The sequence below is a fragment of the Centroberyx gerrardi genome, chromosome 10 (assembly GCF_048128805.1).
Source record: "Centroberyx gerrardi isolate f3 chromosome 10, fCenGer3.hap1.cur.20231027, whole genome shotgun sequence".
Lineage (NCBI taxonomy): Eukaryota > Metazoa > Chordata > Actinopteri > Beryciformes > Berycidae > Centroberyx > Centroberyx gerrardi.
In genome coordinates, this window is record NC_136006.1 from 29827537 (window position 1) to 29850252 (window position 22716).

Below are 22716 nucleotides of genomic sequence, written 5' to 3' on the forward strand. Positions count from 1 at the left end.
CACCTTCACCCAGTAAAGCACCCTCAGTGGCTTAACAGTTTGTCACAGAGGGGGAACAGAAGTTAGTTGTAGTTTCTCCTTTTTTTCCCCCTTTTTTATACGGTAAACAACATACAAGCACCATGTCCCCTGTAGTGTTTGTTTCAACACTTAAACAATAAAGTTTTCTGTTTATATTTGATTTAATTTCATTTCAATGTCTGTGTTTCTCAGTAAGTATTCCAGGTTTTCCTGTGAGCTTTCCACTTGTTAAGAATCCAACCAAAGGATCAACTCTTTGAATCATAAAAGATATTAAATGACTTGATGAGGTTACGTTTGCAGCTACCTGCAATTGTAACCTTTATGCAAAAATTGAATGAGGAGAACTATCTCATACTGTGTACATGCTGATATTTTTATCAAATGTTTATACATACATAGCACTAATTTATAATTTAGTAATCCATTTTTAAGTAAGCAATCATGACTGCTAGTAACATCTGTATGTAACAACTGCAAGGTAATGCAGTAACAATAATCAACACATTAGTAATCCATACACCATATTTCCAACCAATACAGTCTACATAATGTGTTTAAACTGACACCAGCTTACATTTATATATTATTGCTTTATTCTTTTTATTAGCTTTTTACTGTTTTGTTGCTTATTTCAATATAGATATATATTTTATATTTGTGTGCTTATGTTGTATTTGTCTTTTTCCCTACTCTAGTCTATTACTCTTGCTGTTGCAACAACCTAATTTCCCCACGGGGATCAATATAGTTTCATCTCCTCTTATCTCCACCATTTTATGAGCTTGAAGTTCAGTTTTCAAACGAAGCCAAGCGTTCCATCGCAGGCCAGCAGTGTGAATCTTCCCCCAGACACACAAATACCTGTCTCATTCAGACAGGCAGTCGTCTTAACGCCTGCGTTTTACATCGGCACATTTTTCCTCTCATGAGTGTATTTGAGAGGACATCATCACATGGGGATCCATCTCCTCGTGTTTCTCAGTGGAGCCATTGTTTTCTATCTCGTCCACAGGCCTGCTGACAGTAATGGCCCAATCTGTTTGAAGTTTTAGTCACACACTGACAGTTAGAGAGATTTATAGGGGGGGAGCGCTCGTCTTTAAGGCTTCCCATCCCATTCTCTCTCTGTTTACAATAAAATGCCATTTCTTCAGGAGAGCCCGCTGGCACATTCACATGTCCTTTTGTGTGTGTGTGTGTGTGTGTGTGTGTGAGTCTGTGTGCCTGTTTGTGTGTGTATGTCCATGTGTCCTTGTGTAAGTATGTGTGACAGTCTGTGTGCATAAATGCATGCATGTGTGTATGTGTTTTCTGGGTGTAAGCCATAACCTTTATCACACAGAGGACGTAGATGAAGCTTAAAGTAATACCATTTCATTTCAGTGCTATGTACGGAAGATGATTAGTGCCAAATTTTAAATTTTAATTTAATTTTAATTTATTTGAGTTCTGAGATTAATGTTCAGATTCAGTTTAAAGTCAGAATTCCGAAGAACTCAAATACATGTTTCACATGTGGCCCTAATCCTCTTCCATGACTATGCACCAAGCAATTTCAGTACACAAATATGTTTTCCCCAAGACGTTTGAATGAGTGAACCTGTCCCCCATAACCAAAAATGAGAAAGAAGACTTTGCCCTGCCCCTTAGTCTGTGATGTCATTCAGATGTACAGCTGCATTGAGAATGAATGAATGAAGGAATTAATGAATGCCCCTGAGTCTGTGATGTCATTCAGATGTACAGCTCCACTGAGAATGATTGAATGAATGAATGATTAAATGAATGAATGAAAATGTGACTGAGCAGCCGGGGTGATTTGCTGGACATATCATCACTCTTTGTGATCATTCATCACTGCTCTAACATGACACATACAGTATTTGGTCGTTAAAGCTCAAAGAAACCTTCTGTGAGTCCAGTCAGTGTCTCCCATTCATTCGGTCGTGCATTGATGCCGTCATGGATTATAGTCTTGCCTCTGTGCTTTCTAGCTCAGAGAGAGGTGTTTATGTTCACAGCTATTAATAGCACTGTCTTAGATCAGAGGATTTGCATATTTTAACGTCCTTTTAACTATGTAAAATAGACAGCAGAGCAGTCTAAGCAGTGACTTGTCAGAGACATAACAGTTACTTTTAACAACCTTGTTTAGATACAGAGCACACAGCCCTTCTGGAGCATATGCTCATTCAGGCCGACTTCCCCCTCTCCACATCTCCAGACAGATTAATTTCTCTGAGTTGCCTTCAGCTGCAGGTCTGGCTCCGGCACAGCTGTTGCGGCCAACTGCAGCACTTTCACGCTCTCCACACCATGAATCATTCAGCCGGGCAAAATGTCCAGGACCGCTAGCTTCACTGTCGATGATGAGGCACTTAATCATCCTTTTCCCCTCATTAATGAAGCACGGAGCAGAATGCAAGGCTTTTCTGATCAAAAGTTAAGCAAATCTATATATTCTGTCAACACAGGCAAAACAAAAACTAATGGTCATATTATTGTTCTTCTCTCCCCCCCCCCCCCGTCCGACTTCTGGCTTGTCATGCACTGCTAATACGGACATCCACGCAGGCTCAGGTCAGTGTTGTCCATTCTGTACCTATGCTCTGCTTTAGCTAATGAAACCGACTTGCATGCCGGGGTTCTGTCCGAGTCCCACACACACTCCTGTGACACCCCTCCCCCTCCAATCCCCCCCACCCACCCAATCCCCCCCACCCCCTCGCTGTCTTTTGGACCCCGAGAGACAGAACAATAGTTTGATCAGAGAGAGTGCGCCACGTGGACGGATGGGAGAAAAAAATAAAATAAAAAAAATATTATGTGAAGTGCACTTGGATGAAATTCTGTCTCCTTTTCAACTCGGAGGCTCTCGGTTTGACATTTCTAAAGGAGCTGGGGACTTCATTATATTGTGAATAGTCGGTAAAGCTTTTGAGAGCGCGCTCAAAAAGAAACTGAGCCGGGGTATCGTTCTTGTATTTCTCCTCTTGAAAAAAAAAAAAAAAAAAATGTACTTGAATTCCAAAGTGTATAAAAGAGACTGAAGCAGGGAGAAGATAGAGGCTGACCCCGCGGCGCAGAACCAATGAGAGTGTCTCGTTTGAAGCGCTCGATTCTAGCCGATAGCCTGTTCCTCTGCGCTCGGCGATATGAGCTCTTTGTTAATGCGGGTGGCCTAAGAAGCACTTCAGAGCAAATCCGGCGTTCTTCTTCTTCTCCTGTGCTCGTCAAGCGTAGAGCAGTTGACTCTCTCGGTCAAACTATCCCCTATTTCATGGCAACGCATCAGCTTTAACCTGCCAGCGCTTGATTAAATATCCACCTCGACGCCTGATGCGTTGTAGCGCCGCAACCCGTGTGGTTAAGCGACAACTATTCCGTGCTGAACAAACACTTGCTCAGCGTTAGCGCTTGGAAAATTGTGTATATCTTGCGGGAAATGACTAGACAGTCGTTTTTTTTTTTTTCTTCCGGGGCAATGAGAATAAGCTGTTTAGCTGTGATTGTGCTCAGACTGTAGTGGTGGAGAAAGTAGGAGTGGAGCGTTTGCCAGTTTACCCAGCAGGGGCATCTGCAGGCACAGATGGGGGATGATGAGGGTGTGTAATGGGCGTCTGTGCGGCCCGTAGGGGAGGGAATACTCAGCACTCGTTCCCTCTCTCTAGTCTGCACACACACAGGCACACAAACGCACACACACCTTACAGCTTGTCATAGCTTTTTCCACAAATTGTCCTCTAGAGTACACCTTTCACTGTGGCAGACTGTTACATAGATTGAGAGTAAACATGTGTTTACAGGAGGCTGGGTAGCATTGCGCTGGATGCTCCCTAGGTTATACAGCAGCGTAGGGGCTCGATGTTCGAGCCGCAGTATTAACATCCTCAACCCGAAGGCTCTTCTGCCATGATCACTGTTATTTTACACATCCCATGTCGTCCTCTCCATATCATGCGCAGGGTTTTTTTTTTCTCAGTCTGAATAGCTTTTTTCCTCCTTTTCAGCAGTGGTAGCTACAGCATCGCAAGTGCACATCGGTTTGTTTAGAGGCCCTCTCAGGTGAAGGGTGCACATTCCTCTCTGCATCTCTATTTCTCATGACTGAGCTCCGTGCCTGTGCTTTTGAGTGTCTGTTGCACACCGAATGTACAAAATATTTGGGGCATCTTGCTGAGGTTGAGTCGCGCGATCCACATCTCGGTTGTCAAAGCTTAAAAATCCTTCTCTAACTCATCTGCTTCTCTTTATCTACATCTCCTCCTTTGTCATTGGTATAGATTTAATAAGAAAAATCAGTAAGGGATAATGGCTTTTACCTGGATTCATCTTATCAGTAAAGTGTCCCTAGTGATTTGTACATTCAGTGTATACACCAACTCCCCTACACATGTAGCATGCTTGCGTGTGCGTGCGCGTGTGTGTGTATGAGCTTATTCGTATGCGCGCCCATGCATCCAGGTTACAGCTGCTCTCTCTCTCTCTGCAACCCCTGTGTGTGTGTGTCCCTGCACGTGTGTGTGTGTGTGTGTGTGTGCGCGCAGGTGTACGAGGCCACACCGTGCCACACCGAATGCAGCCAGTACGAGTGGAGGACCGAGCCCTGGTCCATTTGTACCATCAACACCGTGGACGAGCTGCCAGCCTGCGGGGAGGGAGTCCAGAGCCGCAAGATCAGGTCAGCGTGGGGCGCCGGGCACGGCAGCCTGGCCGCCTGGCACCGCAACACATACTGGGAGCGCTACACTGGCGCCGCTCCCGCAGCTGGCACTTGCACTGGTCCGGACACTAGCAACGCCAGGGGAAAACAAACAAAACTACTAATGCAATGCAATGCCCATTTACTAGTGCAATTAGACACAGAGTAAAGCGGTAAAGTCTTGACCTTTTTGTAGGTGTTGTATCGAATCCCGCGCCGTCTGAAAGGTTCGATGCCAAGCTGTGCGACTGTGCCATTGTGTCAAAACAAGCCGAATTGATTTTGTACAACACCAAGCCTAGTTTTAGCTATACCTCACAGCTACAGAGACCTAGCGCTGGCCCTAATTACAACAACCACCCAGCTGCAGAAATAGAGCTGCAAAGCGTTCGCCCCCTTTTCCAGTGGCCCTGGTTTCCGGTAGTTAATTCATTTTCTCCATAGACATTTCAGAAACTCCCCGATATAGAAAGTCTTAAGCTTTGAAATGAACCATCTAGCTTCCTTGAACTGTAAGCTTATAACAGTAGATTCAGACAAACAATATATGAAAAACTAAATAAAATAGACAAGGGCAGAAGACTGTGCACACAAGAGGGAATGAACTATTCATCCCATACAGTAGTGTAAGTGATCTTATTGACTTCCTTTCCCTTATTTTCAACATACTAAATAATATCATATAAAAGTAAAGCTCTAAAGCTTGTTGTAGTGTAGTATTTTACAAGGAAGTCAGGAATAAAAGACTATTTCTTAACAACAGAGCTGAAATCAGACTGACTGATGGCTTCTACAGGAAGATATATAATCGTTTCATAATGTGATTGCTCATGGTAAGTCTACCTTACGCTGTTAAAGGCCAATAATCAAATTTCCTATGGGAAAAAATCAATGGCAAATTTACTTCTGGAACCCAGTGTTTCAGCTCTACATAGCTAAATGTTTAGAGAACCCAAACAGATGGTGAGAGTTGGAGAGAGCCAGTTAAAATACACTCTGTCCTGGGGAAGAAAACAGTCTATTGCGAGACAGAAACTTAGTAATGTGCTTGGAAACCAAAAATAAGGACCCAGTTAGCGGTGCCCCAGAGACTAGTTATCCAACAGCAACTGCTGCTCTCTCCACTGCCAGGTGTGTGAGGAGGGGAGCGGCGGGCGGCGAGGCCGGCAGCGTGGAGGACGGCCTGTGTGATCAGGACGAAATGCCACCCAGAGCCCGAGTCTGCTTCCTGCCCTGTCCTGACCACTGTGTCACGGCACCCTGGGGACCATGGAGCCACTGCCCTCTGGTAAGAAGCATTCATTGAGTGGTCGGTTTATTGATTGGTTGGTTGGTTGATTGATTTTGCTAATTGAAAAAAATGCCGTAATCCAGAGGTGGGGACTCGAGTCACATGACTTGGACTCGAGTCACAATTTTAAGTGCTTGAGACTTGACTTGATGCATGAAGAGACGACTTGAGACTTGACTTGACTTGGGTTCTGGTGACTTGGGACTTGACTCTAACTTGTACCTTGATGACTTGAAAAGGTTTCTAAAGTCTTGACTTGAGATCTTGTGTTTGTGTAAATGACTTCCAGCAGATGACTGAATTTAAATTCTGTTTTCTGAATTTGTATGGAATTAATGAATTTATTGAAGTTGAAACTGATTATGGAAATCAAACTCATGATGCTCTTACCAAGTTTTTATCCTATTAAAACCATATTGCATTGAAAAGTCCTAGATATTTAAGATATTAAATTGATACTGGACTCTTGATTTGTTCTGACTTGACTTGCTGTTCTACATTTAGACTTGAGACTTGATATTAATGTCATGGACTTGACTTGGTAATCTACATTTAGACTTGTGCCTCAAGACTTGAGACTGACTTGGGACTCGAGTAGAGTTGACTTGGTCACACCTCTGCCATAATCCACAACAAACAAGTGAAATCTGAACATAAAGCTACTTTAGAAGGAGGGGGAAGAAAGGCCAGATAAACTGATAGTCATGAGATATTGGGATTAGAGAGGTTAGAAAAGCAGGCTTGTGACCAGAAGGTTGCTGGTTTGAATCCCTGAATCAGAACATTGGAAGCTGGTGCCAGCCCAACACACTGTTTTTCATCCGCACTAGCTGCACGCAGGTAAGAAATCGCAGTCTAGCTTGAGTGACACCTAATAATTCATACCAAAATATGAACATATGAACTTGGTGACATTACCAAAGTAGCTAACCTTGAGGTTAGGAGATTGACAACCTGGGGCTACACCCTCCAGCTTCAAAGTTTGCTTAATTTGTCTAATGCTTGAGGCTCTAAATGTATTTTAAAAAGCAATAGTGGAGCAACAGCGCTATTAAACATATTAGCATACTAACAAATGTCTTCCCAATATGCCAATGTAGAAATTCTGCCTACCGTGGCTTTAAGCAGTTAGTGTGTGCTTCATCATGCTTAGTCAGCTTCCGTGGGTAAATAAAGGTTAAAAAAGACACACATTCACAGCTTTCTAATACATCAGTGTTGTATAATACAGAGCTCTTGTATGTACAGCAACCAAGCTGCTCTGTAACCCTGTGTGGTTTGAAATCACATTTAGCGTAACACTGTTATCTGCGGCGTAGTTAATTCAGTTTATTTAGTGCCCTTCCATTCTCCGGTGAAGGTTAGCCCACAGGCTAGGAATGAGTAGCATCTGTCCCGTGTCTCTCGCTACAGGCTCCTGGTCCTGTCGCCATGTTGCTGTTATAGGTTTCCTGTCAAACCGCTCACTGGACTATAACATTGGAGTCAGAGAGAGGAGGTGTTGGGTGGGGTGGGATCGTCTAATTAGTCCAAGATGTCTTCACAGGCATTTTGTCTCATTCAATCTTGTCAATCTATGAGCCTTGGCAGCACTCCTAAACCTCACTGAAAATGTAGCGACTATAAGGCTAAAACACTGTTGTCTACAGTTAACTTGAATGCCAATCAAACCGTAACAGCCTGATAAAATTGTTATGGCTGATTGGTTTCTTGTTGTTGTTGAGGTAGAGCTACTCTGGAGGCAGAAATAATCTGATTGGTTAAGTTATAGGAAGAATCCAACCTATAACACTTTTAACAGTGTTAAAAAAGACAGCTTTTGGTGATATACCTTGCACTTCTGGGCCCATTCTGTTGTTTGGGGGTATATTTCTTATCTTAGCTAATTTCTTATGCCGTGGATAACTGGCCAAACATAAACAGCATCACAGGATATTTGCAGCACCGCTACAATGGGGTTTAATAGGAGAAAGTGTTTCAACTGTCTAAAACATTAATGGTAAATCAAAGAGCGGGTGTGAATCAAAGAGCGAGGGCTTCTTTCTAGAGCTGCCATTTTATACCGACGTTCAACAATCATACATCGAGAAATTCTCCACCAACAGTAGCCTCAATAGACCAGAATGCAATGCAGCAACAAGACGTTGCGTTTTGAGTAAGGGGCGTAAGTCTCACTTTTTCTCAACAGGAAAAACTCTTCTGCCATCGCCACTGCTATTACTCTCTCCACCTACACTTATAACCCACAACTGAAAGTAATGAGTTGTCGAAAGGCATTCTGGGAAATGTAGGAAATTACTAACTGGAGTAGAAGTAAACGAGGCAGGCTGAGGGCACACCATAAAAGTAAATTCAGTCAGTAACACTGCTAAAGATTCAGGTCGGAATAAGCAGCACAACCAGTCAACCACAGGGAAGAATGAGGATTTGACTGGAAGCGCATGACCCCCCAGCACAGGTACTGAATGTACCTAGTCTATGTGTAGCAACAGCATGTTGCAATTCCCCTTAAATGCTTCCAATGCCCTTCTCGTGTGAGGCATGGAAGCTCAGCAGCATGCTAAGTGCCTTCAAATGAACATACGGAAAGATGCGCATCTGCAATCTAAGGGAAATATTCTATGCCACTAAATAGTAGTATGTGAAGCAACAGCATGTTGCAATCATAATGTGCTTTTCACTGAGGTGACAGCCAGCAGCATGTCAGCATCTGCCAAAATGCACACTGTAATTTACAGAAATAACCTGACATTGAGAATGCAGCCCAGCCAACCACCTATTAATGATTAATACTTTGGGATAAATGCAGTTTTAGCTGTAAATACGTAGCAACATGAGGAAAGAACAAATCTATTAAACATTAATACTGATGAAGCAGGATAAAGACTTGTTTCAGGGCTTGAGTGGAGGCATTCATGTGACCAAGTGATGTCTGGATACGATATACGAAGGGCGGCGAGGACTGGCTCGTCGTTGCGGTAGAAGTTATCTGAGTTTTGACTCACACTAGTGGGAGTCACAGCGCCAGCAGTGCGAGCATGGTTCTTTCTTTTTGAAGAAGGAAGCAAGTAGCAGCACAACCAGTCAGCAGCAGCATGTAGCAGATAGTAGTAAGCAGGTAGGAACTGCAGGGAAAAATGAGGAGTTGGCAGCTTCAATAGAACACCTTGTTTGAAGGGTCAAACATGATTGGTGTTTGGATGGATCAGCTGATGGTCAGCTGATGTGGCACGTATGACTTTTGTGTCTTTTCCTTTAAACCTCAATGGGCAGAGCCAAAGAAACAGTTTTTCAGAGCGCAAGTTAGCTAACTGGCAAACTTGAATGACACTGGTGTGGTGGTGACCGAGCTGAAGAAAAGGAAATTAGAGAAAAGAGGTAGTAGAAGTTAAGTTTGAACCTTAACCTTAACTTTGAAACTGGACAAATTTATCTCCCTCACTATTGTTAAGGACTCCATTGCAGAGTTGTTCACACACACCTGCAACTGTCACCCAGCCTTTTAACTGACAGAGAAATTTGTCTGTTCTGCTTCATGACTTGCATGACTTGTAATTTTATTTGGTTGTTTGTTTGGTGTGTGTTTTGATTATTTCCCCGTTCCCATACTGTGTTGGGTTTCTCTGCCTCTGCGAAGTATGTAACATTTGTGTCTGATAGTCTTATCTGGATTGTTCTTTGTTTAGTTTCTTTTGCGTGTTCTTTTTTTTTTTTGGTCCCCTTTTCCCCTTCGAGAGGTCCTTTTGTCCTCTTGCTAGGCCGTCATTGTAAATAAGAATTTGTTCTTAATTGACCTGCCTGGTTAACTAAAGGTTAAATAAAAAATAAATAAATAAAAAGTTGTAGCTACCACTCATGGGAATAGTACCAAAAGAGTAGATGAACAAAGCATACTAGCCACATTGCTACTGGATAGCTAGTTAGCAAGGGAACGTCAATGTATTACCTACAAGCTAATTGTTGCCAACTCTCTTCCAAGGAAAGTAAGTATTGGCTGGTAACTGGCTAACTTACTGTCTTACTCATCTCAACACGGGGATTACTTTGCCGAATCCAAAATGTCAACGTAGAAAACCTTCTTACAGTGGCTTTAAACTCCGATCTGTTTGCCACCGCAGTTGAGTGCGCTGCCGTACGCTGCTTGTAGGTGTTTAGCTGAAGTACCACTGTATTATTATTCAATTATAATTTCTCCTGCTTGTTCAGATTTGTTGTTGTGTTGTTGCTCACTCCCCGTGTTGTTCATTTTGCGCACTGAGTTACAACCTGTTTTGGTTCTATTTCTAGCATTTGGCAGTTTTCCTGACAGCCTGCATACAAACAAACTATTATCTTTTCACAGATCAGGATTGCATAATTAGTTCCTGTTATAGATAATGAAAAACCCTGGCAAGGAATCTCAATAGGGTAAACTGCTCTGCGTGTGCGTGTGTGTGTGTGTGTGTGTGAGAGAGAGAGAATGAGAGTGAGAGAGGGAGGGAGTGAGTATGTGACGTGTGTGCGCATAAAGCAAGTGTGTAATCATGCTTGGCGGCGTTTTCACTTGTGTGTGTGCGTTTCTAGGCATTTTTGCATGCGGCTGCTTTGGAATGCATGTGTGCGGCTGTGCGGTGGTTTGAGTGTGTGAACGTTAGCGTTACAATCACTCCAGTTGATCCATGAGCCTCATTCAAAGGCCACTCATCTCATTAGAAAGTGACGGTGATGGAGGTGTAGATTAGCCCAGCTTCTAGCCCAGCATCAGGACCGGAGGGACAAACGCAAACAGCCTTATCAGTATGGCTCCTGCTTCCTCCCCCCAGAGACCAGGCCGGCCCACAATTCCACATTGTCACAGATCCTCTCGCTCCTCTGTTCATAGATTCAATATTTCCATTACACTGTCGTATGACTTGAGGGATTTGTTCACTGCTCTCTCATCATGCGACCGCGCTGTCCCTTGGTAAATTCGGCAAAAGCTGTGTTCTTACAGTTATCGTGATTTGCTCTCAGTTATTATCGCGCAGGTTTTCATCTGCCTTCCACTGCACCTTGTAAATGCCTACAGTATCATAGAAAATTCCACGTTTTCGCACTTTGTCGGGTCGTTCGTATGGATTCAGCCGGAAAGTGCAATATTTATGGCATCACATTAAAAGAGGCATTTATATGTATTGAATAAAGCTGAAGTCCATTCAGACAAGTGCGCTAGTGCTTTCTAGGTGCTAGGGTGGAGAGGTGGGGAGGAGGGGGGGTATGTGCATGATTGGAGTGAGTGAAATATTTAATTCATGCATTGACTTTGACCACTTCCAGATGTGTGGATGTACAGCCACCAGCCTCCAGTTGGTTGATGGTTGTTAGACTTCTACCATACTGTCTGGTGTATGTGCGCACACTGGATTTCCCTTGGTGGACTTCATGCGGTACTGACCTGAGCTGAAACACTAAATACTAAAACTGCAGTTATGTGGATTCAAATGTTTATTGCTGTTGTTGTTGTTGTGCAGCCATGTGACCAGGGCACGGCGCGGAACAGGACCAGACATGTGGTCCGCCTCCCGGCCTCGGAGGACCCGGCCTGTCCAGAGCTGGTCCAGTCGGAGCCCTGCGTCCTCAACAGCACCTGCTTCACCTACCAGTACACAGTCTCAGGTAGGCGGGTCTGAGCTGCCAGTGGCCGAGCGTAGAAGACTGTGGTTGAATTCCCCACATAAAAAGTTGGGTAAATTGAGTCTAGGTGGTTTTACCCTCCAGTAGATCTGTCCTCCGTTAGATCAGAACCTGTGTATTGGTAAATACATAAGTCATAAGTCATCATTGATTGATTAGTTTGATTGATTGATTAGTTTATTATTTATAAGTGTCATACAGTATACACAAGGTGCCCAGCCCACATGGACTTACTTGACACCACCTAATTAGTTACATGAGTGTAAATCATAAAAAAAAGAAAAGATTCAGCAAACTCAGATATCACACAAACAGAATATCCTGCCTTTCCCCCCATGCTTTACAAATGAAGTGAGCAATATAGAAACTACCCTTTCTAAAAAATCCAGCCAAAAGAAATATTGCTATACAACACATTTCTTAAATAGAGAAATAATAGAACATAAAATTAATCTCATTCTCAGTTTCTCCCAAATCACAAATTTCATCTTGAGAAGTATTACTATATCTACCTGTTTCAATGGCTAGTGGTAATGTACCAGACCTTAACTGTGCACAAAGAGATTTGTGACTTCTAGGTAAGTTTAACATAACTTAAGGTTCTGTAGTATGAGTGCTCTTGATTTGACAGTATGTCCTTAATTTAGGTTAAACCAGATACAGTATCATTGGACCACTTTTCTTTCTACATAAGGAATACCTTATCTTTCATTTCCTGCAAGTTACACCTTAACCTAATGTGAAAAAAAAAAGAAAAAACTTTACTTCACTGGCCCATGGATAATTATTGAAGACTTCCTGCTCACTATTTTTCTAATGAGCCTACGTTCGGGTAAATTTACTGTCCGAATCATTGCACATTTGCATCTCACCCCACTTGGTTCCCACCCCACATCACCACAAACAGACAGATTCAGTGTAAGCTCGTGAACTCCTAGAAATGATCGAATAGCTCTATATTGGATTGTATTACATTTAAAGTGTGTATGTATTGCAGAGTGGAGTACATGCCAGCTGAGTGAAAACGCCATCTGCGGTCAAGGGTCACAGTCGCGCCTGCTGGACTGCGTTCGTAGTGACGGCAAGGTTGTGGAGCTGAAGATGTGCAAGCAGGTAACCTCTGTCTAGTCAGTCCTTTAGTTAACTAACAGCTGGAGACGTCTACTCAGGAACACTGACACAGGGAGGGGATCTGCCTGACTTTCAGATAATATGACTGTTTCAATAGGGGACATGAAACTTAAAGGGGCATTATGTAATGACTTCTATCAGCAACCCCCCACAGATATAATATGCAACGGTTTCATGGTTTTAAAATTATTATGCGGTACTTCATTTTATTTTACACAAAAGACAGGGAAAATCAACTGCACATTATATAACGAAAAGGTTTTATTGTATTCTTTTGTGGCGGACTCTATGGACATTATTCACCATAATCTGTGGTTTGGATATGTTTAACACACACAGTTATATTGTGTGCTTCTCAGGGTTAAGGAGACACGGTCCCTTTAAGAAAGTCTGGTTTTCTGAGTCTGACGTCAGCTCGACGTATGTTGTGTTTTTGAGCGCGAAGTAAATTGTCTTGTGCTGTGGTTAAAATAAATGACACATGAGTTGGTGTAGTCAACTAGTGAAGTTGTCCGTCTCAACCTTCCTGCCACTTCTACACTTTCATAATTCTTTTGTAGCTGCAAAGAAAACATGTACTCATACATATTGAAAACACATTTGAATATGGTTGGGAAAAAAAGTATGTAGTTGCCTTTTAGAATTCACAGTAGCTGCCCTTTGAAACAAATGATAATACAGTAACTGCCTTTGGAAAACAAGGAGTAATGGATTGGACTTAGTGTAATAGGTTAGTCTTTTAAACTTCTCCTATACTTATTCCTTACACTTGCACCTATACAAATTGATCAATATAGAGGGGAATGAGCAGGAAGTAAATGATCGCAGCAAATGACTTCTCACAACTCACCGTCTGGCAACAATTGGAAGACACACTGATGAGAATAGACTTTAACTTTGCTTGGACTAGATTACTGTACATGCTGTTTTGTTGAGCTTTTTAAAACGGAAAGTAATTGATGGACACTGCAGTGCTCCCGCTCCTGCTTTGTTGACGCTGGCTTACATTACTTAGAAAGCCCTCTGAAGTCGACTTTGTTGATTTGTAATTCACGATTTTGTATTTAATCCCTCTACCAGCATTACTTGCCACCAAGCCAAACATGTTTCAGCTTAGTTTCTTTTATTACCTTGACTTGCATGTAGGGATGGATGGCGATCTCGAAGAAGTTTTTCGAATTGGATATCAGTCTTCTTTAACAACCCCCTGAAGTTGCTTTCAGGGGAACATATGGCTGGGAATTTGTCTCCTCTCTGTTAGCTAATGTAGCTGACACACAAACAACATGATTCACTCTCATGAGAAGTTTTGACAGGTGCAATCTCATGCGAAAGCTTCATTCAAAGAGCGTAGAACCTGTAGACAGATGCCGTTTTAAAGTGCAGTTAACAGTGACATCGTTTCGCTCTCATGAGAGCTGTGTCCTCAAATGGACCCCTGCCTTGAAATGACTTATGTTGCCATCTCTTTGCTAAAATATGCAAATGTAGGCTCTCCCTCTTTCTGCTTATTGGAATTAATTGGCTGGTTCTGCTGTTGTTTTTCTGCAGTTTGGTCTGATCAACAAGTGGAGACTCTCTGGAAGCTGCGTGGTCGACTGTCCCGTCAGCTGCCTGCTCTCCGATTGGTCGCCTTGGGCGGAATGCTCGCACACCTGCGGTAACCAAGGTAACGCAAACATACCGCCGACCAATAGGAACACCCACCTGTTGAGCTGATGCATGACCGACCGCATGCGCGGCGGTTCATTATTTCAACGAGTCAGACATGCATAAAGATGTTGAACTGTGGAGGAATACATTTAAATGCATTAAAATATTTATGAGCGCGTGTAATCCAACGCCTTATTATACGGGGGAACTGTGCTGTGTTTTCTTCAATAATGTATACAGTAATTTTCCCACTTCATTATAATTCTGTGTAGAACTGGGGTTTTGTTTAATTATGAAGGGCAACCTTCCCTTATGAGGTCATATTTTAAAAATAGCAGGCTAATTTAAACTAAACTTCACAAACCTCACCTTTATAGATATCATAAATGATTCAGCGTTCCTAAATAAAATATTTACCCTACCTCGGCATGGTTTCAAAAATGCAATTAGTAATTTCCAACCTGTGGCATGTTTGGCATCACTTTGAGGAAGCAGTGTTATAACCTCATGCAATATACAATAGTTAATGATTTAACCTGGATGCATACATTGTTTCTTAGGCCTCCCAAAGCCAGTCTCCTGGAGAGATGGGCTTGTTATTCTGTTAATTAGGGAGACTCAACAGTATCTTCTCAAGTTCATTAATTTTAATTTGTCGTTGGCTTGCCTATCTCCTCCGTGCAGTTTGCCACTTACTCCAAGAAGCTCATCCATACACAAGCTGTTCACCGGGGACTCCAGCCCTCTCTCTCTCTCTCTCTCTCTCCATCGCCGTCTTCCCGTCTCTCTTTCTGCCACTCGCTCTCTCAGTTCATACTCGCACATTCTGAAACACATCTGTCAGCCTTGTTGAGGGATTTCTGTCATATCTGTGTCAGACGGCGCTAAGATGTTGTTTTGTCAGGGTGCCACAGGAGCGTTAATGCTTTGGGTTTGATTTTTTTCGAGATGGCGGGGCGGCATGTCCTTCTGCCGTGTCTGTCTGTGACCGCCCAGGGCCTGGCGTCTCCCCCGGCAATATGGAGACGTAGCTTCTGTCCTGGCTGGCTGGCTGGCTGGCTGGCTGACTGATGGAGGACAAGTCTTCACTGGGCCTCCACTGGGCCCCTCGCACCGAGCTATTCTACAAAATTGCGAACCCGCTATGCTCCCGCTCATTTTTATTGTCGCCTTTTCCCTGCCTCACATTATTAATGGCACACTTGAACAAGGCACTTGCGTAGGAATCGGTTAGACGTGGGCACGAAGTGGCGCGGTGACACAGAGACGTATCGGCCTGTTGCGCTAATTTCTCTTTTTCATGAGCAAAATATTTAAGCGGGTAAAGACAGGAGGCAGCCTCCTTTTGTTAACTGTTATCCCAAGATGCCTCATGTTTATGCATTCATGCGCTTATTTCTTGACTCTCACATGTAGTGCAGCACAGTGTCGTAACACCTAATTATCCAATACTGAATCATCTCAGTTTTTATTCTTTACCTCCGCCAACAGTGTTGGATGGGGATTATGTTTTCGCCCCGTTCCGTCTGTTTGTCTGCTTGTTTGTCTGTTAGCAGGATATCTCAAAAAGTTATGAATGGATTTGCACAAAACTTTGTGGAAAGATTGGTCATGGGGCGAGGAAGAACTGATTAACTCGTCACACCAATTGGCCAAAGGGGGGAGTGGCGGTGGGCGTGGCTTCTCACTAAAAGGCGTATAATGTACCAACAGATTCACATAACACCATCAAACTTTGTGGCCTATAACCCTCCATTATTGGCCCAATCAAACAACAGATAACAGACATAACCGCCCTGCTAATTTTTCCAAAACTTGGGCCAGTGGTAGAAGGGCAGCCGTTTAATTAGAATATACCTGCAGTGATGAAAACAGCATTCAGCTTGTACACTAACAGTTAGGCCAACCTGACATCTACGCACTAAGATTGCACCTCGCAAATGTATTCTTTTGTATTCCTGGTGTGCTGCAGGTCAGACTTTGCGCTCCCGGAGGATCCTGCAGGAGGCCCACGAGGAGGGCCGGCCCTGTCCCACCCAGCTCGCCCAGACCAAGCCCTGTCCCGTAAGGCCTTGCTACACCTGGCTGCTGAGCAACTGGTCCCCGTGCACTGTAGAGGTATGATCTACTAATGATGACTTACCCAAAGGTGGTATATAGTGGTATGGTATGGTTGAGGTTTATTCTATCTATCCTGCATAATGGGAGCCATGAAGCTGCAGCTCAGTGAGTTGAGAATGCCTCTAGCACTTTCAGGGAGAGCGGTTCTATTCCCGCTGAGGTCATCCATGTGAAAAATGTAGGCATTCATGATACTGTAAGGAAGATTGGATGAACATGTCCACCAAGTGGCATATGCACAGTAAATCCACCATCACACACCTGTCATGTATCTATCCTGCATAAGTACGACAGCAGCCATGGTAGATAAGCCTTTCCTGTGTGCACAGTAGAACAAAATGATGCAGTTAAAAGTGAGTTATTGTTATAACATGGTTACCTACTGTATACGATACACCACACACGCATATGAAATGGTAGGGGATTAATAATGTAGAGGTATTATATACTTAGCCAAGGTGTCTGCCTGCACTTCAGCTTACACACTCAGTATATGTAGCTATATTGTAGCAATATTGTAAATAAGCAAGATAAAAATGGATGAAATTTTTGAATCAAGACGGAAAAAGCTGTAAAAGCTTCATGGACCAGATCGAGTCCATGAGCCTTTATCACTTCTCAGAGTCTGCTGAACAACAGGGATGTAATAGCTTGTTTACCAACAGGCTATGGTAAAAGTTTGATTTATCAAACTTGCCTGACAGCGTGTGATGAATTACATGGGAGAGAGAAATATGTTTCTATAGCTATATATCAAACATATCGATGACAAAACCACAAATACCAAAGAAAATGGAAACAAATTTTCCCTTAAAGTCGAGATGAAACGGCATTTCGAGAGTATCTAACTTCCGTATCGTGACGTATTTCCGAGTGAAACAGGAAAGACAGGCGGGACATAACGTTGGGAGGAATTTGATTTGAACGTTGAAAAGTGGGCGTGTCATAACACCCGAAGACACACCGAAGTACCATGCTGTTGCTAGCTAGCTAATGGGTGGATGTCATGATATTATTGGTTGAAATTGGTTATGGGCATGCTTACGTAAGCACATGGCATATTTTGTTTTACAGGAAGAAAACATGATTGAATTTTGATATAAGAATACAAAGAAATTGATTTTTTGTATTTTTTTTGGCATATATTGGTATATAGGTGCACAATATGACTGGGATGTGATCTAAAAGGGTTAAAAAGGCATTTTTCATTTCATCTTGACTTTAAGACGAAGTCATGACCAAGCAGAGCCTTCCTCTCTATCATTCATGAGTAATATATTGTTATTGTAGTAATCCAAGTATTAGCAAAGTAACTAGGGATTAACCAAGGCAATAGTTTTAATTTAGAAGCCAGACATAGCTCAGGCCAGCATCACATCAGTTTTGTTTTGCTAGCTAGCTAAGTGTAGCAACCTCCTTCTTATTCCTACAAAGTAAACAAGTGAGCATTCTTGCCATGTTCCGCTGCATGTTGGGATAGCTTGAGATGCGAACTGAGCTCACGAGGCTGCACGAGGCTGCTCAAGTCAATAAAATGTAAATGAGCGCAATATTCGCAGCACAACAACCAGTCACATTTGGGGGGAAGAGGCAGCACAGCCAGGTAGCCAGAGACTAGATCGATAGTAACTGAATCGTCATGGTGAAGGAGAAAAGGAGTTTCTGTCCTGTCAAAGTACTGAGCCCAGCGGTACATACTGAGCCAATGATGTTAACGTTAGCTGTAAAGGCCAAACGTTATTTCAAAGTGACATTTCCTTAAACACTCGTGTGCTGGGATAAATGTAAACAGTTACATAAAAGTAGGCTTAAAAGACTACATTTCAGAAGGAAAATCAATAAAAAAGAGTGAAACTATGTAGCGTAAACAAGCTCGATGAGTTGAACAAAGCACAACCTAACTTGTTTGCTGCTGGTTGACGGCGATGCCATGTGAATTCATCGGTGTGGCTTCAACGTTAGAGCTGCCAGAACTTCTCATTTTCTCACTTTTGAGATAATGCTTGTAGCCTACTATCACATAGTGTATGTTAAAGTGTTAGCATGGAGCCTACTATCACTCAACATAGTGTATGCTAAAGTGTTAGCATGGAGCCTATACTATCACTCAACATAGTGTATGCTAAAGTCTTAGCATGTTAGCATGGAGCTTACTATCACTCAGCATAGTGTATGCTAAAGTGTTAGCATGGAGCCTCCTGTCACTCATCATAGTGTATGCTAAAGTGTTAGCATGGAGGCTACTACTAGTTTAATACATCCATGGGCTACTATCACTCAACATAGTGCATGCTAAAGTGTTAGCATGGAGCCTACTGTCACTCAACATAGTGTATGCTAAAGTGTTAGAGCCTCCTGTCACTCATCATAGTGTATGCTAAAGTGTTAGCATGGAAGCTACTATCACTCAACATAGTGCATGCTAAAGTGTTAGCATGGAGCCTACTATCACTCAACATAGTGTATGCTAAAGTGTTAGCATGGAGCCTACTATCACTCAACATAGTGTATGCTAAAGTGTTAGCATGGAGCCTACTATCACTCATCATAGTGTATGCTAAAGTGTTAGCATGGAGCCTACTATCACTCAACATAGTGTATGCTAAAGTGTTAGCATGGAGCCTACTATCACTCAACATAGTGTATGCTAAAGTGTTAGCATGGAGCCTACTATCACTCATCATAGTGTATGGTAAAGTGTTAGCATGGAGCAGCAGAGCCGACAATCACAAGGATGATTTTGGTCTCTATGTCCTCATCAATTTCTTTTTTATGTTGAGGTTATCACTACACTATACGATCACCTTTACTTGATTCTCATATTCCTCTTTTTTCTTTATTGAAGTATTTCTTACTCATTTTTCATATTCATCTTTATATTCAGAGACTTTCCCCCAATTTAAAAATGAACCGATAGTAAAATATAAAAAGGAATTGAGCGACTTCAGCGAACTCTGATTCCAAAGGGTGGAAATGAAGAATCCCTCTGTCGGAGGTTACTGCTGAAACATGCCGTAACTGTTAATGAAACAGCTTTTCGGCGGCACACGCTAGCGTCACTGAAGCAACACCAGAGGCTGCTCTCTGATGTTCATCTCATCTCCCCCTTTATTCTGTGTCTCAGCTGAATAGGGTTTTAATTGAATGTCTTTCAGTCCTCTGTAAATCCCCAGAGTCTATCTCCCCATACGACTGGATTAACAAAGGCTTCTCTGTTGTTGTGCAGTTTGGACTTATTAATTGTGAATGTCATATTTAAGTGTTTTTTTTTTCTGTTGATGAACTTTAATGGCGTATAGAACTGTGTAAGCCCGAAGGCTATTCCCTTGAAGATGAGGGCTACAGTGAATGTACAATATCCATCACTGTAGATGTACAGTTCAGCCAACTACATTACATTTTTACACCCACCTTCAGCCTTTAAACACCCCTACATGTTTATGGATGAAGTGAAATTTTGATTTTGATATAGTACATTCTCTGCCTCTGTATTCTCTCCCAAAACATTCAAAATGCCTAATGGCAATTCCTTCAAGTCAAATTAATGCTTCTGTAATAAGTTTGCTCTTACTGTAAAACTAAATTATGATCACTGAACCTGTGTTTAATCCTTTGGGCATCTCACAACAGTTCTGTGTGTGTGTGTGTGTGTGTGTGTGTGTGTGTGTGTGCAGGGTGCAGAGTGTGGTGAGGGGCGTCGGAGAAGGAACCTGTCATGTGTGGTCCATCGGGGAGAATGGCCTGACTCGCCCTCTGCCCAGCCAGTGCAGGAGGAGCTGTGCGGAGACAAACAGCAGCAGCAGAGCCAACAGGAGCTGGAGCTGCCCTGCTTCGTCCCCTGCCCAGGTACAGAAAAATATACTTACACATTTGCAGTTCAATCGGATTGGCAGATGAAGGAATTCTAATTTAGATGATTTAGAAGTTTTATCATTGATGAAATGAGCTTAAACAAAGTACCATCATTTCAGCTGGGTTCCAGACTCCTGAATCTCGCCCCGCCCACTTTTCAGATTTTGTCGAGCGATTCAGAGAGTCTGGTGTTGCTCTAGTCAACGGCTTGTTCTCGCTCTGAGAAACAATCGAACCAATCAGCGCCTTTGCGGGTGGGACTAAAGTTTGAACCATTCCTGCAACTGTTTTTCCTTAATCGATTTGCTGAAATCACCCCCTTAACCAACATATTGTCCTTGCAAAGATCATATTTCGATAAAGTTGGTAAATGGCTGGCTAACCATGGATGCAGAGGCTAACTGGCTGCAGCATCAGTGTCGACTGAAGTAACATCAGAGCGGCCAGATATGTCAATCACTAGTGATTGGTTAGGGGAAAATAACCCCCCCCCACACACACACACACACACACACACACACACAGAAAACAGCTAACAAGGAGGCAATCTCAGGCTGAATAATGGAGTCGTAATGATTGGACCATTCAGTCTGAATATCAGGCTAACCATCATTTATGACTCAAATAGAGCTAAAATAATTAGAATGAATGTATTTAAATGTATGCAGTTTGGGCTCACAGTGTCACTGCATTTCAAATGTTTTAGTTTTCTCAGGATCTAAATGACAAATTTCCATCAAACTGAAATAGTTAAAGGGTCAATAAGAAAGGTTTTTACTGCCCCACAAAATGCACCACATGACCATATATATATGCAGGGGGTTGATATGGTTGTTGATCAATGCCAGTGACTCAACGATGGTCAGGTGCTGAAATTTCTGGCTTTCAAAACTCACTTTCCAGCCCGTACTCTGTTTTGGAATAAAAACACAGCCAGACACTTCAAACAATTTTAGTTCATTTTATCTGTTTCAGTCTAGTTTATATTAAACCACGCAAAATTGGGTTGCTTCTATTTTGTTTTTATAGGTTCTCTTGAAACGCCGTATATTTGGATAAAAATAACTTTTTTCTTGATACCTAAACGGGTCAGTGTTCATGTTTTTTTGCTTTGCCCTTGGTGAACCACCTGGCTCTGTTGTGAAGTAGCGGTGTGCATCAGGAGAAGGTCGTGGATCAGCTTCCTTGTCCTGCAATATTTACTCTGCATTCACATTGTGGCGCTACGCGGTAGATGGCAAACCAGGTGCTCAATGTTTTCAGTATGACATTATAAAAGCACGGCAATGCTGGTGGAGAGTGCCTCCTACCGCCTGTAGATGCAACTTGGCGACAAAAGTTGAATTTCCCCACATGGTTTGTGCTCCATCCAATGAAGATTTGGAGTGAATAAGCAAGGGCTGTCTTCTTCTGACAGTCAATTTTGGCATCTGGGAGAAAAAAAGATTATCTGGTCAAACCTCCTGTTTTTCAAAATCGCCATGGCAACAGGAAGTCAGCTCGCTGTTGCGGTTGACTGACACGCCGCGATGCCGTTCAGCATGGCTTTTTTTAGGCCACATGTGAATGCAGCTTTTGCCATTAGTGAGGGAACTGCTGACCAGCCATCATCTATGAGCCATACCACTTGACTCTATCAGGCATTTCACATTCAGAATCTTTTGTTTTTTTTGTCATTTAAGGCACACTTACTTCGAGTGCTACATGTAGCATATATCTGCATTCCTGTCATCTTTAAAAGAAAAAAAACTAACATCATTATCATCAGATGAAATGCTTTGACACCCTCGGATCTCCTTTGGCACGGCTGTTTGAAAGAGGTTGTTCTTTTAAGCTTTCGCCTTGAAGAGACACCATCTTGCAGAGGTTGTTTTTGCTCGGCTGTATCTCCCCTCTGATCCCAGCCTTGATTCATCACTCAAGCCACCTTTGCTGTGAGCCTCGGCTCCGGATCAGGAGGATGTGATGGCAGTGGCAGATGTGCTTGTGTGTGTGTGTGTGTGTTGGTGTGAAGGCTGTAGGTGTTTGTGCTTCTGTGTGTGTGCATGTGCATGCACGTGCGCTCGTGTGCGTATGCGAGGGTGTTTGTAGTGCACCGCAGCTGCCTCCACAGCCCCAGCAGCGTGAGGGAAGAGCGAACAGAGTGGATTCCTATGAAGATGAAAGATAATGAGCTGCGTCAGTCCACAGATAGCCACTAATGGCCGGTCAGGGCAGAGAATCAAAGGGATGTGCTGGCTGAGGAGCTGTGGCAGTGGGTGAAATTATCACTGCAAGATGTCCTCGTCAA

General features: G+C 42.9%; 1 protein-coding gene across 1 annotated transcript in view; it reads left to right on the top strand.

The window, feature by feature from the left end:
• The window catches only part of thsd7ba (thrombospondin, type I, domain containing 7Ba), a 127575-nt gene that overhangs the window by 98877 nt on the left and 5982 nt on the right, over positions 1–22716 (top strand). The window contains exons 15-22 of the mRNA XM_071915740.2: positions 2599–2604; positions 4572–4705; positions 5858–6014; positions 11507–11651; positions 12667–12782; positions 14352–14469; positions 16426–16571; positions 20249–20420. Of these exons, the coding sequence (XP_071771841.2) occupies positions 2599–2604; positions 4572–4705; positions 5858–6014; positions 11507–11651; positions 12667–12782; positions 14352–14469; positions 16426–16571; positions 20249–20420 (994 nt within the window). The remainder of the gene's footprint in view (positions 1–2598; positions 2605–4571; positions 4706–5857; positions 6015–11506; positions 11652–12666; positions 12783–14351; positions 14470–16425; positions 16572–20248; positions 20421–22716) is intronic.